General features: G+C 29.0%; 1 protein-coding gene across 1 annotated transcript in view; it reads left to right on the top strand.

Moving 5' to 3' along the window:
- The window catches only part of LOC123295325 (polypeptide N-acetylgalactosaminyltransferase 2), a 504,171-nt gene that overhangs the window by 471,267 nt on the left and 10,091 nt on the right, over positions 1-22,813 (top strand). The window contains exon 5 of the mRNA XM_044876633.1: positions 16,720-16,907. Within this exon, the coding sequence (XP_044732568.1) occupies positions 16,720-16,907 (188 nt within the window). The remainder of the gene's footprint in view (positions 1-16,719; positions 16,908-22,813) is intronic.

Raw genomic sequence — 22,813 nt, 5'->3', positions numbered from 1 at the left:
TTACTTAAACAGTGTTAAATTGGTTCAACTTAATTGCCTTAAACAGTACCTTATTATAATAAAAAAATTTATATAACAGATTAAAAATAATTCACGCTATATTTTCACGGATATGAGCCATATCATACAGGTATACTGACTTTAATATGAGAGTTATCTTAAACTATTAATCTACATATTGAACTATTAAAATACAATATCCAATTTCAATCAAAGTTGTATTGCCTTATCTATTGTTAAGGGTTAAAATACGCTCGAAGGAGTAAGATAACACAATCATTTTCTATTCAGAATAAAGTATAGAAAACTAAGAAATTTTATTACAACTCTCTTTAAGAAATTAGATATGACACTCATCTTTAAAGAATAAAAATTAACCTAACTGGCTTCGTCTCTAATACTATCGGTAAAATCATTTTGCTAATCAACAACCCGTAGCTTGGAATAGAGTTATGATAAGAGGCTCTAACTGGGTTTCAACAGGCGTTGTATAAATAGATTGATATTAAAAAACCATAGTAATTTGGAAAATACTTTTCCAATGTACGAATGAACTGTCTGATAAAAAACAGTCCACTTTGTTAATGGTCTGCATATAATTGCCATATTGACTTTTGAACGTCATTAGTAATTTTCCCAATAATACAGAGTATATTAATATCAAGGTATACTAAGTTTAGTCTCAACTTTGTAATGCTTAAAAATATTGATGGTACGATTTCTGGTATAGGTGCATAAAATCACCTAATTAGTCCATTTCCGGAATGGCGTGAGGTCGACTTCGTAAATAAGCAACATAGATCAAGGTCTTGGATCTGCAGAAACCATGCGTAAAAAATATTCACTAGAAAATATTCAAAACAATATAATGCAATTCATGTTTGGTCTTCTCATCTCATCAAAAAAGCCTAGTTTTTTGCACTAGTTATACCAACTTCTATTATAATATCATTAAATTTAGCCAGTTTAATGATAATTTCCAAAAATCTATTGAAAATTGGATATAAATTGACGTTTTTTATAGTCAATCCTTTATAAATATTTCTGATGGTGATAAAATCTAAACAAAGTCTTTATAATATAGAGGTTATATACACTCGACATTTTTCTTCGATTAAATTATTTTATTTACAAACTTTCGACATATGCAATCTTTCGGACGAAGATACTAAAATATTTTTATCTCGCAGTAATAAAATCCTAAAGAAAGTTTTCAGTAAAATAAAATATAAAAAATAAATTAAGTGAATAAAAGTGTATAAATAATTGATAATCGATATTTGTTAAATGATATGATAATATAAGTTATATCGTAAATATTTTTATCTTTAATATATAAATATCTTGAAATATTCTTGAATATATAATTACTGGTGAGAAAATTGATTGATAAGATATTAAAAGAGGAAAAGGAGGGAATACAAAATTTTCAATTCCTCATTATTTATAAACAAATAATAAAACTTTATTTTTTATTATTTATGATTGTTTTTTATACACACGTTGATTCTTTCAATTTACAAATTAATTATTTATGGTATAATTAATTAACAAATCAAAAAAAAAAAACACAGTTATTCCAAAGTTTTAAGTTTTCACTTCCGTCGACAGTTCCCATGACTCTAATAAAGATATAGATAGTCATCTTTTATTTTTACGCACGTAGCTCCTGCGTGATGAATTCTGAATTTATAACAGTTGTCAATAAATCGTCAATAAAGGTAAGTCGTGGTCGGCACGATCCAATTAAGACGAATAATTGAATCCAGTAAACTACTGTCTACTAATTCGGTTTTTATATCGACGTTAATGAAAAATATTTCTATTTTGTCTTGGAACACAAAATAGGAATTATTTCTATAGATATTAGAAAATATCTATATTAGAAAATAAATATGTTTTAGCACAACGTAGCTCCGCGATACGTATATACTTGCAAATACTATAACTGTTGTAAAAATTTACCATGAACAATATTTCCGTGGATTAGTTCCATTATATAAAGCCATTTTATTGAATATAAAGTGATTAAGAGTTTAATTATATGATTTATACAATAATTTATATGATTCATGTAGTTAATATTAAAGGCTAGATAAAAACGATTATTCATCATTAATATTCCAGTGGCTTTATACGATGATGATGCTTGAAACAGCTAGACTTGAAGTACATAATTCAGTGCAGTCAATATATTTAATATTCTAATAATATGAAAGAGGTGAAGTTTTATAATCTTTTTTCAAGATCATAAAATAAACATAAATTTATAAGTTTTTAACACTAATAATAAGTACCATCTCTTCATAATATACAGAATGTTCGATTTACATCTAGGCATATAAATATCACGAGCATGACAGAGTACATGCGTTAAGCAATGCATCTAAGGTATTATAGGTGTTATATGAAATTGTAAAAGTGACTTGAATCGTGGCTTATCTGTTGTATTTCATCTATTTAACTAAGAAACTCCCACTCTCCAAACGTCTTACAACTATCTCAACGCATATCGAAGCTGCAACACATGTATATAATATCTCTCACTTTGATGCATTGCTTAACGCATATATTCTGCTATAATCGTGATATTTATATGCCTAGATGTAAATCGAACATTCTGTATATTGTGTATAGTTCTGCATAACGCTATTTATTAGACAGAAATGTAGTAACTAAGTAACGTACTCTATTTTATGCTTTAAATGTAAGACAAGAAGCTATTTAGTTTTATTAGAGTATTATAAATAGATACTGTGTCCAGGAATGAAGAAGCAATTTTAATCTATACACTTGAATATCTCGTTTTGTAGTTAACCAATCGAAAAATGATTTTAACAAAATTGCAGTGTTTGATGGGAGACATTATGTTTGACATCATATTGGATCTAGTTCTTCAGGTTTCTTTAATACTCAATTAAGATTCTAAACAGTAAGAGATAGAATAACACTTTGAGATAGAAAACATTTTTTCGATAAACGTAAGCTTTCAGAGGAAATTTGACTTAAAAATATGCCATTATTGCATTTAATCGAAAGAAAATGCGCTTATAGTTTATCGATAATTGTAGATCAAAGTCATGGACACAGGTGAATGTCCTTTATTGTCCTTGGCAACTTTTGGCTAAAGCCATTTTCCGTAATAATGACATATTTTTTTCATAGTTTTTTTTATGAGGATCTAAGTTTAAATGTTATTTTATCTATTACCATTTAGGATCTAAAATGGTTATTAAAGACGTCCGAAGAACTAGATCTAATCTGATGTGAGAACATGATGTTCCTCATCAAACTTTGCAACTTTGTTTAAAAATTTTTTTATTGGTAAACTACAAAACGGCTTATTTAGCTGTATAGATTAAAATTGCCCAACCTGTATATTTGCATATAGGATTTTGATATTTATATTTTACAAATCGAATACAAAACTAAAATTGAAGCACCTATTTTTGCATTTTCGCATATTATGCGGAAACCTTATACTATTTTGAAATTTACAAAAAGATACCATTAAAAGCTAAAATTTGAGACCAGAACGGATTTCAGTTTGGGAGTTATACAAGCCGAAAAAATAAAAGACGAAAAACATGATATTCTCGCAGTAAAATCGCGTTTTCTCTTTCATTTCGAACGTATTCGACTTTAGCGAGTCTCATTTTTTTTATATCCACAATCCTTTATTTTTGTTTTTTATTAAAATTCCTACAATTCGGAAATTATGTTTTCTTAAAAAATACTATTTTTCTCCTCATTATCCCATGGAAAAATCGGACAAGAGAATTATTTTCAATTTTAAACTTCTTTGCTTGTGCTAATACGAGATATGTGGCACTACAGTATAAACTTGATAGTTTCATTAACGAACTAATGAAAATCTTTCATAGATGGAAATACTACTCTCCTAAAGGAAAATCGAAGAATGATACTTTTCTTATAAACACCTTCAAGCTTTAAAATTGACCCAAATGGAAATATTGTGTTGACAAAAAGATTACAAGGGAAAATCAATTCATAAAAATGCATAATATTGTCGAAGTGTTAAAATTACTAAAATTTCTGATAATCAGTGCACAAATGTAAGTAATTCATTTGTATTTTTTTAGTTTCAATCACAGTTCGTTATTTATACAAAGCTTTTTACATTTAACGTTGGAAAGCATCAACAAACTTTATCGTATCATTTGTGAATGAATGTTTTATCATATCTTTTTTAATTAATTTACGAATAGAAGGATACCTATGTTAAAATGTGTTTGAACAACTTATTAAAAACTTTACAACTTCACAATTCACTTCATAATATATTGATAATGCATATCATTTATACTTTACTAACTATTTTACCTTGATATCTACATAATACATTAAATATATATGTTCCTGAACATTTGGTAGAATAGTATTACAACTTCTTTAAGCAAAATACCACTATTTTTAACCTCCGAAATAAAAAAAGGGGGGTGTTATAAGTTTTACCGCTATGTGTGTGTATCTGTCTGTCTGTCTTTCTGCCTGTCTGTGTGTCGTAGCGCCTTAAAGGATGAACTGCTGTAGATTTTTCGTTTGAATGGTAGTTTAGTGGAGAGTATTCTTAGCTATGTTTCAAGTACAATTTTAGGGTTTCGTAGCCAAAAAAACTAAAAAATTCGTCCAAATTGGCTCAGTTTGGAAAAGGCTTTAAGGAATAAGTTGATTTAATGGAGTCTGTTCTAAGTTATGTTTCAAGTGCGAGTTAAGGGTTCTGCACCCGAATAAAATGTAGGAGGCTTATTTAATTTTGTAAATTTCACTTGTTAGGTATGAATCGGAATAATTAAAAAAAAAAACTTTTGAGTAAAACAGCCTAACTTGCCCTGTGGTAAGAATTTTATCAAAAGTAACTATTTTTTTCATTAAAAATTCTTTTGATTAGAGGAAAAACGGCAGACGAAATATGCATATAAGCCGGATTTATTTATTTCCTGCAAATTCAAATTATAATGGGCAACAATTGAAATTTCCTAAATTAAAAATTACCAACGTCTACAACAAACCTCTAATTTACAATCGGCAACTAAGGAAATGATGTTCAAGATACGCTGCTTTCATATTCTCTTGGATTGGAATTATCATCAAGACATCAAAAGTTCAGGAACATTTAATAAAAAAAAAACGCATAATTTTTGTGATCTTGTACCATTCGTGCAATGCTAAAATGGAACCTGTAATTTTTTTTGAGAATAGTCTCTTTCCATCCACTTTTGATTGTCTTGGCAATGCTTTCGGTTCAAGAGTACTTCTTTAAGTTCATTTTTCGGGTTAAAAGTAACACCGGGTCGAAGCCAAATAGACTAATGATAACAAAGATATATATGCATGCAAGTAAATCTTTTTTACATCAACAATAAAGTGGCTCGTTATTTCAGCGCAAAAAGAGGGGTGCTATATGTTTGACTGCCATGTGTGTCTGTCTGTGGGGCTTTAACTCTAAAACGGATGAACTGATTTGAACAAATTTTTATTTGTTTAAATAGTAATTTGTTAGAGAGTGTTCTTAGCTATGTTTCAAGAAAATCTGAAGGGGTTTTCTTAATTTTGTAAATTTCACTTGTATACACTTTTCTGTGATGTGTAGTAAATATTTAATATAAATTCGAAGCTGACAAGAAAATGAATGTTAAAATGTCAGTTTTGTATTGATTTTGACCTGTCGTTATACAATTATACACCACCCTAGATGTAAGTAGGGTCGCCCAGAATCTAATTATGATTTTATAAGTGGTTTAAATAATTTATGTTCTTTAATTTTATATTACACTTGAAATAAATGTATATTTTAATAAGAAATACAAAAATACGTGTAATTATAACTTATAATTACTTTTTTATATGGGAAAAAAATTATTTAAATTATGAAATATAAAACTTTGTTACAATTTATTTAAAACGTTCATTTATATAGGAATTCAGATAATTTTATCTTTTACAATTAAACATTTTATTATAAGTAATTTGGGTCCAATTAACTTGAGTGAGACTCAAAAAATTTTATTACACTTTTAAACAATAGACAATTTTTTTAATGCATTCTTCATACCACCTTGTTACTACTTTCTCTTTATAAAAAAGAAGAATCATTGAAACGATTTACCTAGCGTTTATTTGTTTGTGAGTAAGTTAAATCTGTAAAAAATAGGGTATTCTAATATTTTTCAAAAAGTACAACAAAATGTTGATTTTGCTAATAAAAAGCCACCAAAAATTTATTTCGGAAAAATACAATTGCTTTCTTGCCAATAACTTAAATTAAATTTTAAACCTTTTTTAAACTGTCAAAAACGCAGGCATCCAATTTGATGACGTAAAATAAGTTTGACAGATATATTCATAGACATCTGATTATAATAAATATAAATACTTATTATATCTATGGATATATTATACCCAGCTGCCTACACTGAACTAAATGATGGTCTATGGCTCAAAAATACCCTGCTGTGATGTCATACCGATATGACATCACAGCAAGGCTTGCCCTCGTTTTAGGTCACGTGATATACAGTTTAAAAATTACGATTTTTAATTTTAATATTTTATTTTTATTAAAATGTGCTTTTATGACTCAAAATCAGAATATTTAAGTATATTTTTACATAAATTTTAACTTTTTCAAAATTGAAGCTGCATATTATTTTACGTATAATTCCAAAATGCCATGGAAATATTTCTTTGACTCACCCTTTTGAGTGAATAAAAGAAGAAATAAATATTCACTTATTCATTCACTTACACTTTCACTTATTCACACACTCACCGAGCGAAATACAAAATATCTGGTAATGGGTCAGTAGGAGGCGAGGTAAAATGTCTCCCAATGGTGAGTCTTCCCACCGGGCTGTAATTTTCATTAACTTAATTGGTATTTTTCATTAACTTTACACAAATACAAAGACAATAGTTTTAATACAAAAAAAAGTGTCCAAAAGGAATAAGAATCTACCATTGGATGACATCATCAACAAAAATGGATTCCTTTTACAAAAAAATTCGATGTAACTTTGATGTGCTCTCTTTCCAAATTTAAATAATTATTATTTTAACGAATTCCTGCAGGAAGTGGAGCTATTGCTTTTGCGAAAAGTAAATAAAAAATAGTAGTAGTAGTTGTATTTTTGTTCAGTTTTAAGCAACTTTTTTGATTAAAACTGATCACCCTTGTGATTTTTTCTCTAGACGCTTAGTTTTTGAAGTAAACATTTCTTGAAAAACTAAAAATGAAATATTCGATTTTAAGAAAAATATGTTCTGTTTTCAATCTCTGAGGGAATTTGCTTAGCTAACGTAGCTCCTGCGCTACGAAATTTTTTTTCCTTTTTCTCTACATAATTAACAATTATTTCCTATCATTTTTAACACACAAAACTCAATATAATACCAATTTGTACGTGTAATATTTATCCCCAAACATGTGTCATTGCATAAACACTTGTTCATTTATCCATGACAACTTGTCATCTGACAGACATGCAGACTAAACAACAAGTCACAGAGTCAATCCTCCCTAATATACACGGTGTAAAGTAAATAAACATTTTACGCTTTAGAGTACTTATTATTAAAACAGTTACCCCAAAACACAATATGTTGTGTGTTTGGTTGTGTGTGTGTGTGTTTGTTTGTATGGTAACTGATGAGAAAATGAATATTGGAAAGTAAAATATAATAAGATATCGTCATCAGTACCGACTCCTTCTTTATCGTGTTGTTGTATTGTGTTTGCGTCATTTGGTATGCTCATCAACCAACCCCATATAATATAATGGTTTGGTATCTAATATCTATCTGGTGATATATTTGTATCTGTTTCTACAGAATGGTCCACAAATACTCAAGAGACTAAATTATTTGCAACAATTTAAAAGAAAATAATAATTTTAGATACTGACCAATATAGATGTAATAAGGGGGTTGGATTGAAGTAAATCGGAAAAAAGGTGATTTAAAGCGGATAAACGATTTATCTGTATTATCAAGATGAATCAATGCGATTTATCTTGTTATAAAATTTATTTTTATGGAAAAATAATTGCAAACACCGCTGAAGTAAGTTAAAACAATGTATGATAAAACTGAAATGTCTGCCGATTGCCAAATAGCTTCTATAACGACCGCATAAACTTTACATAATACTGGCAGACATTTCCCTCCTACCTATATACAGTTCATGACTCTGCCCCCTTGTATGACTGTGCAAATTTTCAAATCGATATTCCTATAAATGACGAAAGTTTGAGGGTTTCTTCATCTTAATTGCGACACACTGTATATGCAGAAAGGGGTAGGGTTCATGGATTTTTTTACGTACTATTTCCTAGAATATTATTCATTATCGATCAAACCATTTGATATGTACGCAATCTAATAAAATAAACATTTTTAGAAGTCTACGGAGAGTCAAAGATAGAACAGAGAAAAATTTAACCCGAAAATTTCTTGTCTAGTCCGATAATTGTCAGTTACGTTAACTTCGAAAAATAACAATTTAATAATTGTTTTTTGGATTCATTAATTGAGTCTGATCACTGTTTATACGGTAAAGAATACAAAACTGGTATACCGTTACTGGAACTGCAAATACCGTCTGGTTTTTTAGGATATTTTAAAATTTCATTTATCAAGTGGTTTAAAACTATTTATATTGACATAAATGACAATCAAATTGAAGAAAAAAAATTGTATCGTAATATTTCGAAGAAAACGTGAATGAATTCCAACAATTAATTTTTCGAGTTAAGGTCCGATCATCTATAAGTAGTATGTTTAATTTAAAGTGGGACTTTCTATATATATATAATGTTATTTCATTAACCAATGTTGTATATTAGATATATGATCAGTTCGACATGTAGAGAGAGAGACAACACTATACGATTATTGTTTATTTTCTTTCTCTATTTACTAATATACATAATTGGTATTCTCGGGTAATATTGTAATATTCGTTTGTTATAAATTACTATTTGTCATTCGAAATATTTTCGAATATGTCCTTTTATAATGTGGCTAGATTATATCGGTTCCTTAGACTTTAGATCACAAATAGATTGAGTGGTTTTAACAGTTTGCCCTTTTGAATACTCAAAATATAGATTGCCTTATTGTTGGATGCAAGATTTAATGCAGTCGTAAATGTAACTTAACACAGAGTACTAACAAATAGCATATGTTAATAGTTGAGAGCTTTTTCTAATAAGATATAATGGAAAATTTCAACAAACAATTTTATACTCTACTCTTACCAGTTACGAACATGGCCTATTTTAAGCTCATGTGCCAAGACCCACGGCATCTTTAAAAATGGTAGACTGTATTCTACCTTTCCATATTTTCCGTTAAAATCGCCCGATCGATTATAAGATTCAATGAAAATTTCCATAAAAATTCTTAAGTAAAATTTTAGTAATATTATAAAATGTCTAGACTTGATATAATTCAATTGATTGTATGAATTTACCATAAAGAAGTTGTTTCTAGACTACACATGGGGACAGTAGAATATAGTGATCCAAGTAACACTTTTCATATTTGGAGAAAAATAAAGAAAATATGTTTAAGTTTTAGGCTATTAATGATTTTTTACTGGTTAATATTTATAAAAAAATTAATATTAATCATTGTTGGAATAATGAAAAAATAATATTCAATTAAATTAGTTTTTGAAAAAACAATATTCAATTAAATTACTTTTATTTAAAAAAATTAATAATCGTTTTAATTAAATAATTTTTCATGATACAGGCCTTTATTTTTTTAAGGCATTCCTTGACCGTTTATCTATCTAGGGGATAGATTGGTAACTTCTAATTACTAAAATGTTACATAAAAAATAGTAAGATTAATGTTATAATATTATAAATTAAGATAGAATTGAAAATTAATCGGTAATTTTAAATTTTACACGGTAAGATATGTATGGCGTTTACTACAATGCCGGCATGGTATAGAGATAGATACTAAAGTATCTTTGTTAGATGATTTCAGTTTGGTCTCGTAACTTATAAACGAAATGATACTTGGATCACTATGGTTTTACCATCGTGGCATGTATCTGATAGTTGCTAGCTGCTATCTGCTAGATAGATCTAGTCTAGATAGATATAAATTCATAAATAAATTGTATATTATGTTATGCATATTATATTGTGTATCATGTTGTTGTTTTCTAATATTATAAGAAATATCATCATATGCATTACAAAATGAACGAACACGTCACTGATATCATGTCTTGACGAGATATGTCATTAAGCACTGGAACTGGATGGAGTACGAATTGTACGAGTTTGTTCATATATATACATATACCATATCTAGTACCAAGTTGGTACTATCAACCAATGTATTACTTCTTCACTCATCTTATTCCAATACCACTGCCACTAATATTTAATATAAGTGGTCCTTATACAATTGGTATTATATATGCAATATTATGTTTTTTCTCTATGTCATCTCCATGGTTCCATCGCACCAAATTTCATCAAAATCGGTTCAGGTGTTTAGTCGTGAAAACCAAACAGACAAACACACAAGCAGGTGAAGAATATATAATATAAAATATATTTTCCTTAAATAAAATGAAGTTCCTTTAAACGGGGGTAGTCTCTGAATAGATTTTCACCAAACTCAAAAACTGAATGAAACAAATCCACCCGTAGCTACAGATACATATACAGTTGAAATGAACCCAGAAATAATTGTCGAATGTATTCAATTTTTTCTAAATTGATATTATTGTTTATTGAATTTTATGTGCGGTCTCATTTAAATGAAAATTTCTTCGCCAATTAGAAAAGACTTGATACATTTCAAAGGCTAAGATAGAACTAACATTAAAAAATAAATTTAAGTGCTGAAACTTTTCTTCTGTGCTACTCGGAAAAGAAAAACTCACTATTTTCTAGTCGCGAAAACATTGAGGTATCCTGCGAACCTTTACACGATACAGCAGATTAAAAAGCCTTTTGTGAAATTTTGGTGTGCCAAAAATGGAAAATTATGAGTATAACAGAAATCTCACATAATTCAACTTAGTAACCTTGCGTGTTAATTTTTTTCATTCTACGTTGGTATTAGGGACGACTTTATCATGTACAGAGTTTTTTATTTTAAGTAGGATTCAAGGTTCCTGTACATTTACTTTGTTAGATTTTGTTTCCATAGATGAAACCAGTGCCGGCCCAAGAGCAGAATAAATCTAGCTCCAGGTAGCAAGGGGCGCCAAAATGCCAAATTAGGTCCGATATCGCATTTTCAGTGTTGATTATTGAAATACAAGTTAATTTTATGACAAAAAGGCACTGAGAGACGATTTCGCTCTACCTTGATTTGGGGGTAGGGTGGGCGCTGGATGAAACAGTAATTCTCTAAATTTATTGAGGTCGTAAAATTTTCCAAGATGAAAATTTGTTAAGTTAAAAATAATTAAAGAAAGTAGAGTCTGGATATTGGGAATATTCGATTTTCGGAATTGTCTTTCACTTTAAACCTCTTTCTTCCAATCTCTCAAAAATAATATTGTTTGTTTGTATATACATCAAATATGATTCATTATTATGATTCTTAAAACAAAATAGCATAAAAATCACTCACATTTATTGTTTAGTATACAGTCTCTCTTAAATACATACATCCCAATGTTGTTTTTGCAATGCTTTATTTTATTTATAATAAATTTTTCCATACAATCTCAGTAATCGGTACAAATCCAATATTAGGGACACCCCTGGTTTTTATTGAGCCCTGATTATCGAGTCATCGCTACTGTAGTCTTTTTTTGTAAAGTTTTCGTATTTTAAATAAAATTCAAACCTACTGGTAACGGGATATTTAAAGTTATTAATCTTTAACGATTTGTTTACACAATTCCAATAATTTATAAACACATTATAGATAAATGTTATTATAATATATTTGTATATATATATATATTTCATACTCCTTAACTTTTCACTCCTAGTGTATTGTCTTGTCTCATCTCATCTCCTATAACTCCTACATATGTCATTCATTTCAGTTCAGTAGTAAAACTTATTATAGTTATTTATACATATATATTGTGACTTTGTTTATATATTGTATGAATGAATTACTTACTTAGTCAGTCACTCAGAAACTCTTCTTTCTTAATATATGGTTTAGTATGTTGTCTTCTATGATTGCTTTCACTAACAGCTATGGTTGGTTAGTAATACTTTCAATATATTGTATTAAAATGATATATCACGTAATGATACATTAGTGTCACTTGTTTTTCTTACTTCTAATATTACTTTTTTTGATATTTTCTATTAAAAATATGGCACACGATTTATGGAAAGATTTCAGAATTTATTATAAATATAATTGCATCTTATATATTAAAACTATCAGCTCTCCCTCGCTTATCTCTATTTTTGTTCACATAGATTTTTAATTTTTTTTTGTGCGGAACCCTAGTTTTTGAAGTTAGAACTTCTTTTGGTACATTGAGCACTTTTTGGGTGAACAAAAATCATGGAACTCGAGTCAACGGTGTTTGTAATTGAACTCTTCTTATACAGATGGGCCGATTTTGAGGAAATTTTTATTGTGTGTTCAACTGAATGCGAGGTTGGTTTTGATTCACAATTCGATCCACCACAAAATGTTCCAAAAATTAAAATCCATGACATAAATGGTGGTTCAAATATATTTATTTGCGCTTCCACCATATTGAAGTATTATTTATTATTATTCAAGTATTGTGAATAGTTATTAAAGCTATCTGTGAGGTCAGCGAGCTCCATTGCTGAAGGCCACAGCTAAGTCGAAGGCCAGCTATTTCAAAGTTTTAAGTTTTCACTTTCGTCCACAGTGATCATGACTGGCTATCTTATTTTTTTTTAATACAGCCCATGTTACTTGTCCATAATGTAACATTCTAAAGATGAAATAATTTTAAAAATTGGTTAAGTAGTGGATTCAAAAATGACGGATTTTATCCCCTTTTTCATCTTATTGGGAGTCAAATTTGTCGAAATCCGTTCTTATTTAGCGTCTATTATACTAAATTTCAAGTCAATCGAGTTTAGAGATCTCGTGATGAGCTATGTATATAATAAAAGAAAAATTGACTAAAAATCACCAAACTGAAATTTTGTACTAAGACGTCATACTTCTAGTAACTAGGCGGGAACTCGCTGGGTTGTTGGGTTGAATAAACTTTCTTTTTACGATTTTTGGACCTTAACTGCTTAAGTAAATGATTTTAATTAAAATTCATACATAGCGATTGTGTCGAATTCTAATGCGTAGAAGATACATTTTTCCCTATAATTGTTTTTAACCTCAACGAAAAATACAGACATTTCGAATAAGGCTTGATTTTTCTTTTAATCGCTAGGTAGAATAATTTTATTTTTTTTTTTAATTACCAAAAATATGTAAAATCATGATTCCACCAATTAGGAACGTAATTTTTTAATGACCTATATTCAGATTCAACAATTATTCATTCTTGAAGAAGTATTTCATAAAAAATACTTTTTATACTATCCTTTTTTACAAGAAAAATACCGTAGTGAAAGTATTTCACAATTCTTTTTTTGTTGATATTCATCAATATCTAATATGTCAAAATTTGATATGAAGCGTAATCGAATATATTGAAAGGTTTATTGTATAAAAATTTTTGATGTTTAGTATAATTTTTACCTCACTGCTACATGTACGAACGATAATATCAATGATCAACGTGATAAATATGTTTCTTATATCCATATCAGCTGTCTTTTTATACATAATAATATCATTTTGAGATTCTAACTTTTTTATCGAAAAATCAATTAAATGAAAAGTGGATATTTGACCATTGACCTAAATATTTACAATTTATTGTTAGTTTTTATTCGGAACTATCCTGAAACATATATTTACGTATAAATATATCCTTTGTGCCTTATCGTTCATAAGTAGCGACCCGCCCGGCTTCGCACGGGTGCAATTCTGATATTTACTACAGAATATCTTTATATATACAAAAATGTGTTTATTGCATCATATTAGAAATCTCTAAAATTATCAGTATTTCTTTACTTTATAATATTCAAATTATCAGGATTTCTCTTCTATAAAAACTTCCATTCCTCAGACATGTGCATCTATGGCAGAGGCCACCCACATCATTATTTTTAACTTTATTTATAACGTTGCGTAAAATGTAATATACATTCGCGTATTAATTTGTTTGGTTAATTCGTTCTTATCCAAGCGACAACAATGTGATCAATTTACCGCCCCAATAATTATTATTTATCAGACTGCCGCTGCTTCAATTCGAACCCGCAGCCTACGTCTAAGTAATTGAACAGGTAAAGGTGATGGTGCCTTTAATAGTTCGGCCACTTAACCGTTGCATGTATTATACATATAAATCTTCCTACTAAACCTTCTATCTATTATAAAAAAAAACCGTATCAAAATGCGTTGCGTAGTTTTAAAGATCTAAGCATACGTAGAGACAGGTAGCGGGAAGCGACTTTGTTTTATACTATGTAGTGACGTCGAGTTCAAAGCCTGAACAATTTTTATTATTGTCATTTTTCCAAAAACCTGGAAACAATCGGGTGGAAGCTTCTTAGCTTGGAAATGATTGGGAAACTTAAAATGAAGAGACATTATTTCCCGGGAGATAAACAAATTTTTTTAAGTGGTTTTTCACCTTAACATTGATTCTATAGTTAATCGAAGCAGACTTAAAGATAAAATCTGGCATGATACTACAGTTGTTCTGGTGTCACAATGTAGAAGAACTTGACACGATACCGATCGTAGCATAGGCTCCAGGCTTAAATTTTCACCCTGATTACTGCCTAATAAACCAATAAATAAACTATGAAGGTAATGCGAGTGACTGATCGAAAAAATGTGGTTTATTTCAATATTATTAATATCTATTCTAGTTCAAAATATTTGAACACCTTTCGATTTTGTAACAAATTGTAGAATTTAAATTGACAGATGTAGAAATCTTTGAAAAGAGAGAAAATTTTTAACGTAAAGTTTCTATTAACAGTATATTTTATTTAAAATAAAATTCTTAAAAAATACAAATATATTGGCGTAGAAATATTTAAAAGTTAAATATAAATAGCAAATTGTAAAAATTATTAGAGACTTATACAATAATCAAACATAAAAATAATTATTTAACACCTACCAAAACCGTTTAAAACTTGATGGCCCTTGTTACGACCTACGACGTACACAAAAAAAAATATAGGGAAAAATACTTTCTAATTTATGAACTATTTTTGTTTTTTTATTTTTTCTGTACAATATATATGTCAATATCGTGCAAACTATACTTTTCTGCTAATAACTGAAAGAGAAGTTTTTATTTACCGACCAAAAAATAAAAGTGACTAAGGGAAAAAAAGTTTTTAACATGTTTAGTTATGGGAACAACTTATTGTCAGTATTTAACACGTACGAAAAGTTTAACTTCCATAATATATAACCACATTATATAAAACTTTGTTGTGATATATAATATATACATATTAAAGTTTTGTTTTTTTATTTTTATTTTTGTTTTGTTCTTAGTCGTGCAGAAATATTGATGTTATCTGATTTACCTATCATGGCTTGATAAATCTAATAAGTACTTTTATGGTATATTTAATCGATCAAAATACTGTTGAAACCTACTTAATATAAATTGGCAGTACATAGTCGGTGTGACGGCTTCATACTGAAGCCGTGTGATTGCGACCCCTGTAATCCACACGACGAACTACCTAGAAGCGGAAAAAACATTTTAAAAAAAGTCTTCTTAGCATTTATAGATTATTCTTCGAACATGCTGCTTATGCAGCTTATGCTGGAACGATCATTATCTCCATAGATAAATGATGTGTTTTATCCACTTTTCAGATTCTGTTAATTCAGTTTTTTCCAGTTTTTTTATTACCATTAAAAAACGGTTCAACTAATTCTGCTGAAAACTCTTTTAGTTCTTAAATACGCGATTAAACGTCGGATAAGCTCTGTCACGTGTTAATGTTATAACTAGTTCGCGAGATAATCGAGGCGGAACACTCCGAACGAACATACGCATATACGTACACATACACACACACTCACAGACATCATATTGAAAAGGTTTGGTTCGGATATTGCAGCCTTGAAACCACGGAAATATGTAAAACTGAATATTTTCAAAATCGGCCCCATTACATAAACTTCCTCTGGGAAGTTAATAAATATTTAAACCAATAGAAAATATCCATAAAACAATTATTTTGGAAATTTTGCAACAAGAAAATTTTTTGTACAAGAGGAAATCTAAGTCAAAAAAATAATCCTCCCGCGTTAAAAGTACCATTTCAGGCTGGAAAAACGTGAAAATTTAAAAGAGAAGTAGGTACTATTTATTAATTTTTTTAATTTTTATGGAATAAGTCTGTTCAAAATTTAGAATAAATCCTTAGAGTAATATACGCCATCAACGGATTCTATTTACTTTTTTTTTATTCTATTTAGTTTTCTTATTTTTTAATAAAAAAATTGTGAATTTATTGCATTAAAATTTAAAAACAGTATCAACTGAACTCTCATTATGTCAAACATAATATTGCTATATCGCTAATATGACCTATCTTTTTCCGCAAGTTAATATTTTTCAATTTATACTAACAATTATTTTTTCTTTGATTACAGCTGAAGATGGCGAAGAATTAGCACGTATCCATAAAGTTAAAGTATTACGTAACGATAAACGTGAAGGTTTAATGCGATCACGTGTACGTGGTGCGGATGCTGCAACAGCATCTATTCTGACATTTTTAGATTCACATTGTGAATGTAATATTAATTGGTTAGAACCATTATTGGAACGTGTTGCTGAAGTGAGTATACATTTATTTTAATTTTAAAGACTTTTTTTTATAACCTGTATGAAATATATATCAAGGCATGCTAAGCTTAGACCCAAGTTTGTTACACTTAAAAATATTGATGCTAAGAACAAATTTTTGGTACAGATGTTCATAAAATCACCTAATCAGTCCATATCCGGTTGTCTGTGAGAGTGCCTGAAATTTTTATGGCTTACTCAGGATAAAAAATGTAAGGTTGCATTCGTAAATGAGCAAAGATCCATCTTTTAAACCGTTAGCGATAGAAAAGTCTAAATGTGAAAAATGTTTCTTATATAAAAAAATAAACAAATGTTACCCGTGAGAGTGCAAATTAGAACAAAACTTTGGTGTATTTTCACCAAAACTATAAAAAACTATAATTCAAGTTCAATTCATTGTTATTTTTCAATAATTTTAATTTAACATATACTATACCAATTACATATAAACAATTTAAATTAGTCATTATTTAAATAAAACGTATTATATATTTGAAAAAAAATTTTAATAATCGAAGTTAATGTGAATTAAAATTATCAGAGTAGGTTAGAAATGTTTATTGAAGGAATCCCTACTGATTTGCGTAAGAATCAGAATATCAACACATTTTTCGGGTTAAAAAAGCCAGTCTGTTTCTAAGATCAATAACCCGAAAACTTTTTAAACTAATAATTATTCAGAAACTATTAAAAACTGGTAAATAAACTACCATTAATTTTTAAAACAGAAATTTTATTGCAAATTTTTCTGCATTTTATGTAATTTTCTTACAAATCAATAGGAAAATTTCAATTTAAAAAATATGATACGTTTTATAATCCATAATAATGTGCTTACCTCACATTACTGCAATAAGCTTATATATTGTTAGAAATATAATATTTCCCAAGATACATTCGTATACTTTTAAAGTTAGTATGGTAGTAGTTGTGTAGCTAGTAAACTAATTGCATAATATAAACTTGAATAACCTCTAATGTCTGGTAATGGTCGACTATATACTATATATATCTACTATATACATTACGCCAGTCAAATTCTACATTAAAAGTGCAAAACGCGATGTAAAGCTGCTTTTTTGGTATGTTATTATGTGAAACTTAGGAAAGTGTGAAACCGCACGTTTTGCAAGCAACAAAAAGTTGTGCTTAAAATTTTCGTACTTGTTTCAATTTTTTACGCCAGTAGCATAACTTTTTTCTGATTTCAAAACGTGGTTCCACACGCCTCAAGGAGGTCCAAATAACATATGTTATACCAAAACAGCAGATGTACATCACCTTCTAGACGCCATTTGTGGTAGTTTGGAAAATTTTTCGCAGTATTTTGTAGTAAACATTTTTTTTTTTGCTTAAGCTCGCTAGTTAAATCTACCTACCTTCCATCTTTCTCTTTTATATGTTTGGAGGAAATAGACGCCAGAGTTTTGGCCTAATTTGTCTCCTCACGAGAAAACAATGATGTTTACGAAAAATTGTTTCCAACAAAAGTGGTTATGAGGAACATTTTTTTACATTATACTTTTGTTCTATCTCTAACATAAGCAAAACTCAAAACATTAACTATAGGAGTTAATCCTGATGTCGAATTGGTCATATTACCCATAAAAATGTAAAGACTTGATCCCATGGCAAAATTTGAAAGTGAAATTAAAATTGATTAAAAGAATTAAAATTGATTTACTTCTTTGTTTATTTAGGAATTTTAAACATTCATATCTTGCATACAAGTAAAGATTTTTTAAAAACCAACTTTTCTGCACGCATAGTGAGAATTTTTCACCTGAAGTGATAAAAAAATTTAGTCCGACCCCTATTCTAAAAACCATGTAAATTTTTCAAGCATCATATCTCAAAACCCATTAGATATGGAGCTGTGGATTAGCTTCAATTGTTTCAAAAATATACTTTCAAAATGATAGTAGCAACTAATGAAAAAAGCTCATAATTTTTGAATTTAACTGCAAAAACGGAAAATATTTTGCAGTTTTTCACGGATAACGCAGGTAGCACAGCTTTTTTTTGCTTGCAGAATGTAGTTTCACACTCCTCTAAGGATTATAAATAACATACCAAAAACTCAACTTTACATCGCGTTTTGTGATTTTAGTTGTTATACCATGTATATATGTAAAATGTAAGGTATACTAAATTTAGTCCCAAGTTTGTAACGCTACAAAATATTGATGCTACGAACAAAATTTTGGTATAGGTGTTCATTAAATCATCTAATTAGTCCATTTTCGGCAGTCCGTCCGTCCGTTCGTATGTGAACACGATAGCTCAAAAACTAAAAAAAAACAAGCTGAAATTTTTACAACGTACTCAGGACGTAAAAAGTGAGGTCGAGTTCATAAATGAGCAACATTTGTCAATTGGGTCTTGGGTCCGTAGGACCCATCTTGTAAATCGTTAGAGATAGAACAAAAGTTTAAATGTAAAAAATGTTCCTTATAAAAAACTAAACAACTTTTGTTTGAAACATTTTTTCATAAACAGTAATGTTTACCCGTGAGGCCCGCAAATTAGGTGTAAGTTGTATAGTATGTATTATATGGGAATATCAGTTATGTATGTGTTTTCACTTGTTTTTTGTAAAATTTTACTGGAGTAACATGTATATAACGTCTGTAGGTATAAATCATATAGTTTATGTACTTACAATATTTAATTTCTTGAAAATTTACACAAAGTTGTTCAAGTAGAACATCGCTTTTGTATATACAAATACATGTTATATTATGTATGTATAAGAATATACAATATTACTAATATTACATCAAAGTCTTTAGTAAAATATGTGCAAGTATTTAAAACTTTATCTACATGCTGTGATTCTCAATGTTTAGATATTATCACGATCTAAAGTGGTCCACATTCTTCAAAAGATCTGAAAAACTTTATTGGTTTTCGAGAAAATGTTTCAAAAAATACTTTTTCATAAATTTTATAGGTAAAGTTTCTAGTGTTTAGTCCCAAGTTTGTAACGCTTAAAAATAATGATGCTAGGAACAAAATTTTGTCATGGGTGTTCATAAAATCACCTAATTAGTCCATTTCCGGTTGTCAGTCCGTCCGTCCGTCTGTGGACACGATAACTCAAAAACTAAAAAAGATATCGAGCTGAAATTTTTACAGCGTACTCAGGGCGTAAAAAGTGAGGTCAAGTTCGTAAATGAGCATCATAGGTCAATTAGGTCTTGGGTCCGTAGGACCCATCTTGTAAATCGTTAGAGATAGAACAAAAGCTTAAATATAAAAAATGTTCCTTATCAAAAATTAAACAATTTTTGTTTGAAACATTTTTTCGTAAACATCACTGTTTACCCGTGAGGGCGCCAATTAGACGGAAATTTTATAATATGTACTATACTTGATTCTCAGTTATGTATGTGTCACATGTTTGTATGTGTAATGTGATAAAGAAATCAACACCTACTATGCATGGTATTTTAACAATTAACTCAGTCAATTGTTTGTTTTCACTTGTTTTTAAATATCATTTTTCAAGTCCCCATAATACATTTTTAGTCATAGTATACAAAAATCTATTTAATCTTATATAAAATGCATGTTCTATATACATACATACCTATATGTTATGATATTTTTTAATCCGTAATGTTAGAAATTAAACCGCTTAACCTAAATTAATGAGAGCTGTATTTATTTGTATACAGGATGTTTCAGTAGGAATGGTAAAAATTGTAACAATAAAACACCATTTAAGCGAATTCTTTGAAAATTTTGTTATACTTTCATTTTCAACTCTATTATACCACACAAATCAATTTTACAATCTTGATAATATATTTAATAATAATTCAATACACCTTAGATATCAGATTTAATTTTACTCTTCTTAAAACGATCTTCACAGCCGCTCAAAATACCAGACTTGTTACAATATGTTAAGTATTCAGCAGACCAAAATAAACATGTAAACATGTGCCTTATTTTCAAGCATTACAGAAATATAAGTAAGGTTGTCATTATTCCTATAACACTTGAAAATAGTACCCATGTTATAAAAATAAACATAAAAGTTACTATAAAAATGGATCCTATTCTCAAATGCTACAAAAATATGCTGTAACGCTTGAGAAAAAGACGTACCTAAACTAAATATAAAAGCTTCTATAAACATGGATTCTCTCAAGTATTATATATTTACTCTTCCTCCTGAACCACTCTGTATGTGTGTACGTGTTTGTATACATAGTAGCATTTGTAGCTTTAACGAGATAAATCAACAATTTATCATTACCTACTATTATTAAAAAAAATATTAATTTGATTCCCGTTTTAATGCTTAACCGTCCTACATACAATTAAAAAAATAACAAAAGAAACGTATAGATTGTTAAAGTGAATCGGATTTAATTTTTTAATTATTAAGGTTATTCGATTGCCTTTTTCAAATCATTATAGAAAATGTATTCATTTAAATGCACTGGAATAAGTTTAATTGCCATCGCACCCAAATGCAACTTTTAAATTGATCGTCTACTTTACAACCGGTTGCCGCCCTATTAGCTCAGTTGGTTAAGGCGTTACCAATTCCGTTCGCGGATTCGATTCCCGCTGTGGCAAAGAAATTAATTTAATTAATAGTTGTGATGGGCTGGTGTAGTGCATGGTATATGCATGAAAGAGGTGCACTCAGACTCTGAAATTGAAGTGCTGATAAATGAAATTATCAGCTGAAAGATGGTAAAACACATTATGTGGTATCACAATGGGCTCTTTAGCCTAAGTGTCTCCTTCGTGGACAGTCAATATAACCTAACCTACAACCAGTTGATTTGTCAATCAAAATGAAATGAAACACTTTACGACCTGAAAGATTCATTGTTGTCAGCTCAATGAACACTTCAAAAGACCTCTTTTTTTCATAGAAGATGTAGCCAGACTGGGGCTTTTTGGTTTCTTCGTTATCACAGAGGAGCTCTAATTTTGAAGTATTTTGTCCCCTTTTATCTTCAAGGAGAACAACTGCTGCCTCATTTTCCTTTACCTTTTCTCTTATAAGCATTCATAGAACGTCGCACTTGAAAGGCTAGGAGCGACAGACAAAGCACGCGTACTAATCTATCTTGTTAGCAAAAAGTACTTTTTAAAATCTACAGATTTTGTATTGTCTCTAGCAATGCGGAATAATATTTATTTAATCTACGATATCATATGTAGAAGTGTTTCCATAAAGAATAACTCCAAGTTTCTAATTTTTGCTATGTCATTTATAATTTTTTTTCGTAGAACTGTTATAAGCCATAATGTATTAGCCCATTGGGGCAGGATTTAAATACAGATACTAAAATTTTGTGTACTTTATATGAATACTAATACTTTCATATGAAAGATTCAAATTTTTTTTTACATTACATAACAAAATTATTCAGTTAAATTATTTATCGTCAATGGCGTTAGTATTCAAAAAAATGCTGTGTTAAAAAAAATGAATAATAAATCAAGTGACAGTGATTGTAAATCACGGTTACTGTGTCTGCAGATACATTTTCAATATCAAAATGAATATTCAAGTGAACTGTTATACAATATTTTATTGAATATGCATAGCTTTGTGCATAGATATAGACCGGACTATTTTAACAGAAGATAAGGGAATGGTATAATATAGTCTACTTTATTAAATTCTCAAAATAGATATAGTTCACACTATGGAATGAGAAATTTTATACGATAATAAGTATCTAAGAGCTTACATAACATACAGGTCTTAAAAAAGCTAACATTCTTAGCTGAGATTTTTGTGACAAGAGTATCAGACTTTCTAGTATAACTTATTTTCTTTTAAAGAACAAAAAACTTTGTTCGAAATATTTTTCCATAAACCTTATAAATTCAGAGGAAATCTTATTTAAAATTCAAAAG

Source organism: Chrysoperla carnea, chromosome 3 (assembly GCF_905475395.1).
Source record: "Chrysoperla carnea chromosome 3, inChrCarn1.1, whole genome shotgun sequence".
In the NCBI taxonomy this organism is placed as follows: Eukaryota; Metazoa; Arthropoda; class Insecta; order Neuroptera; family Chrysopidae; genus Chrysoperla; species Chrysoperla carnea.
Note: the sequence above shows the minus strand (reverse complement) of the source record. Positions and strands in the feature narration are given on the sequence as shown.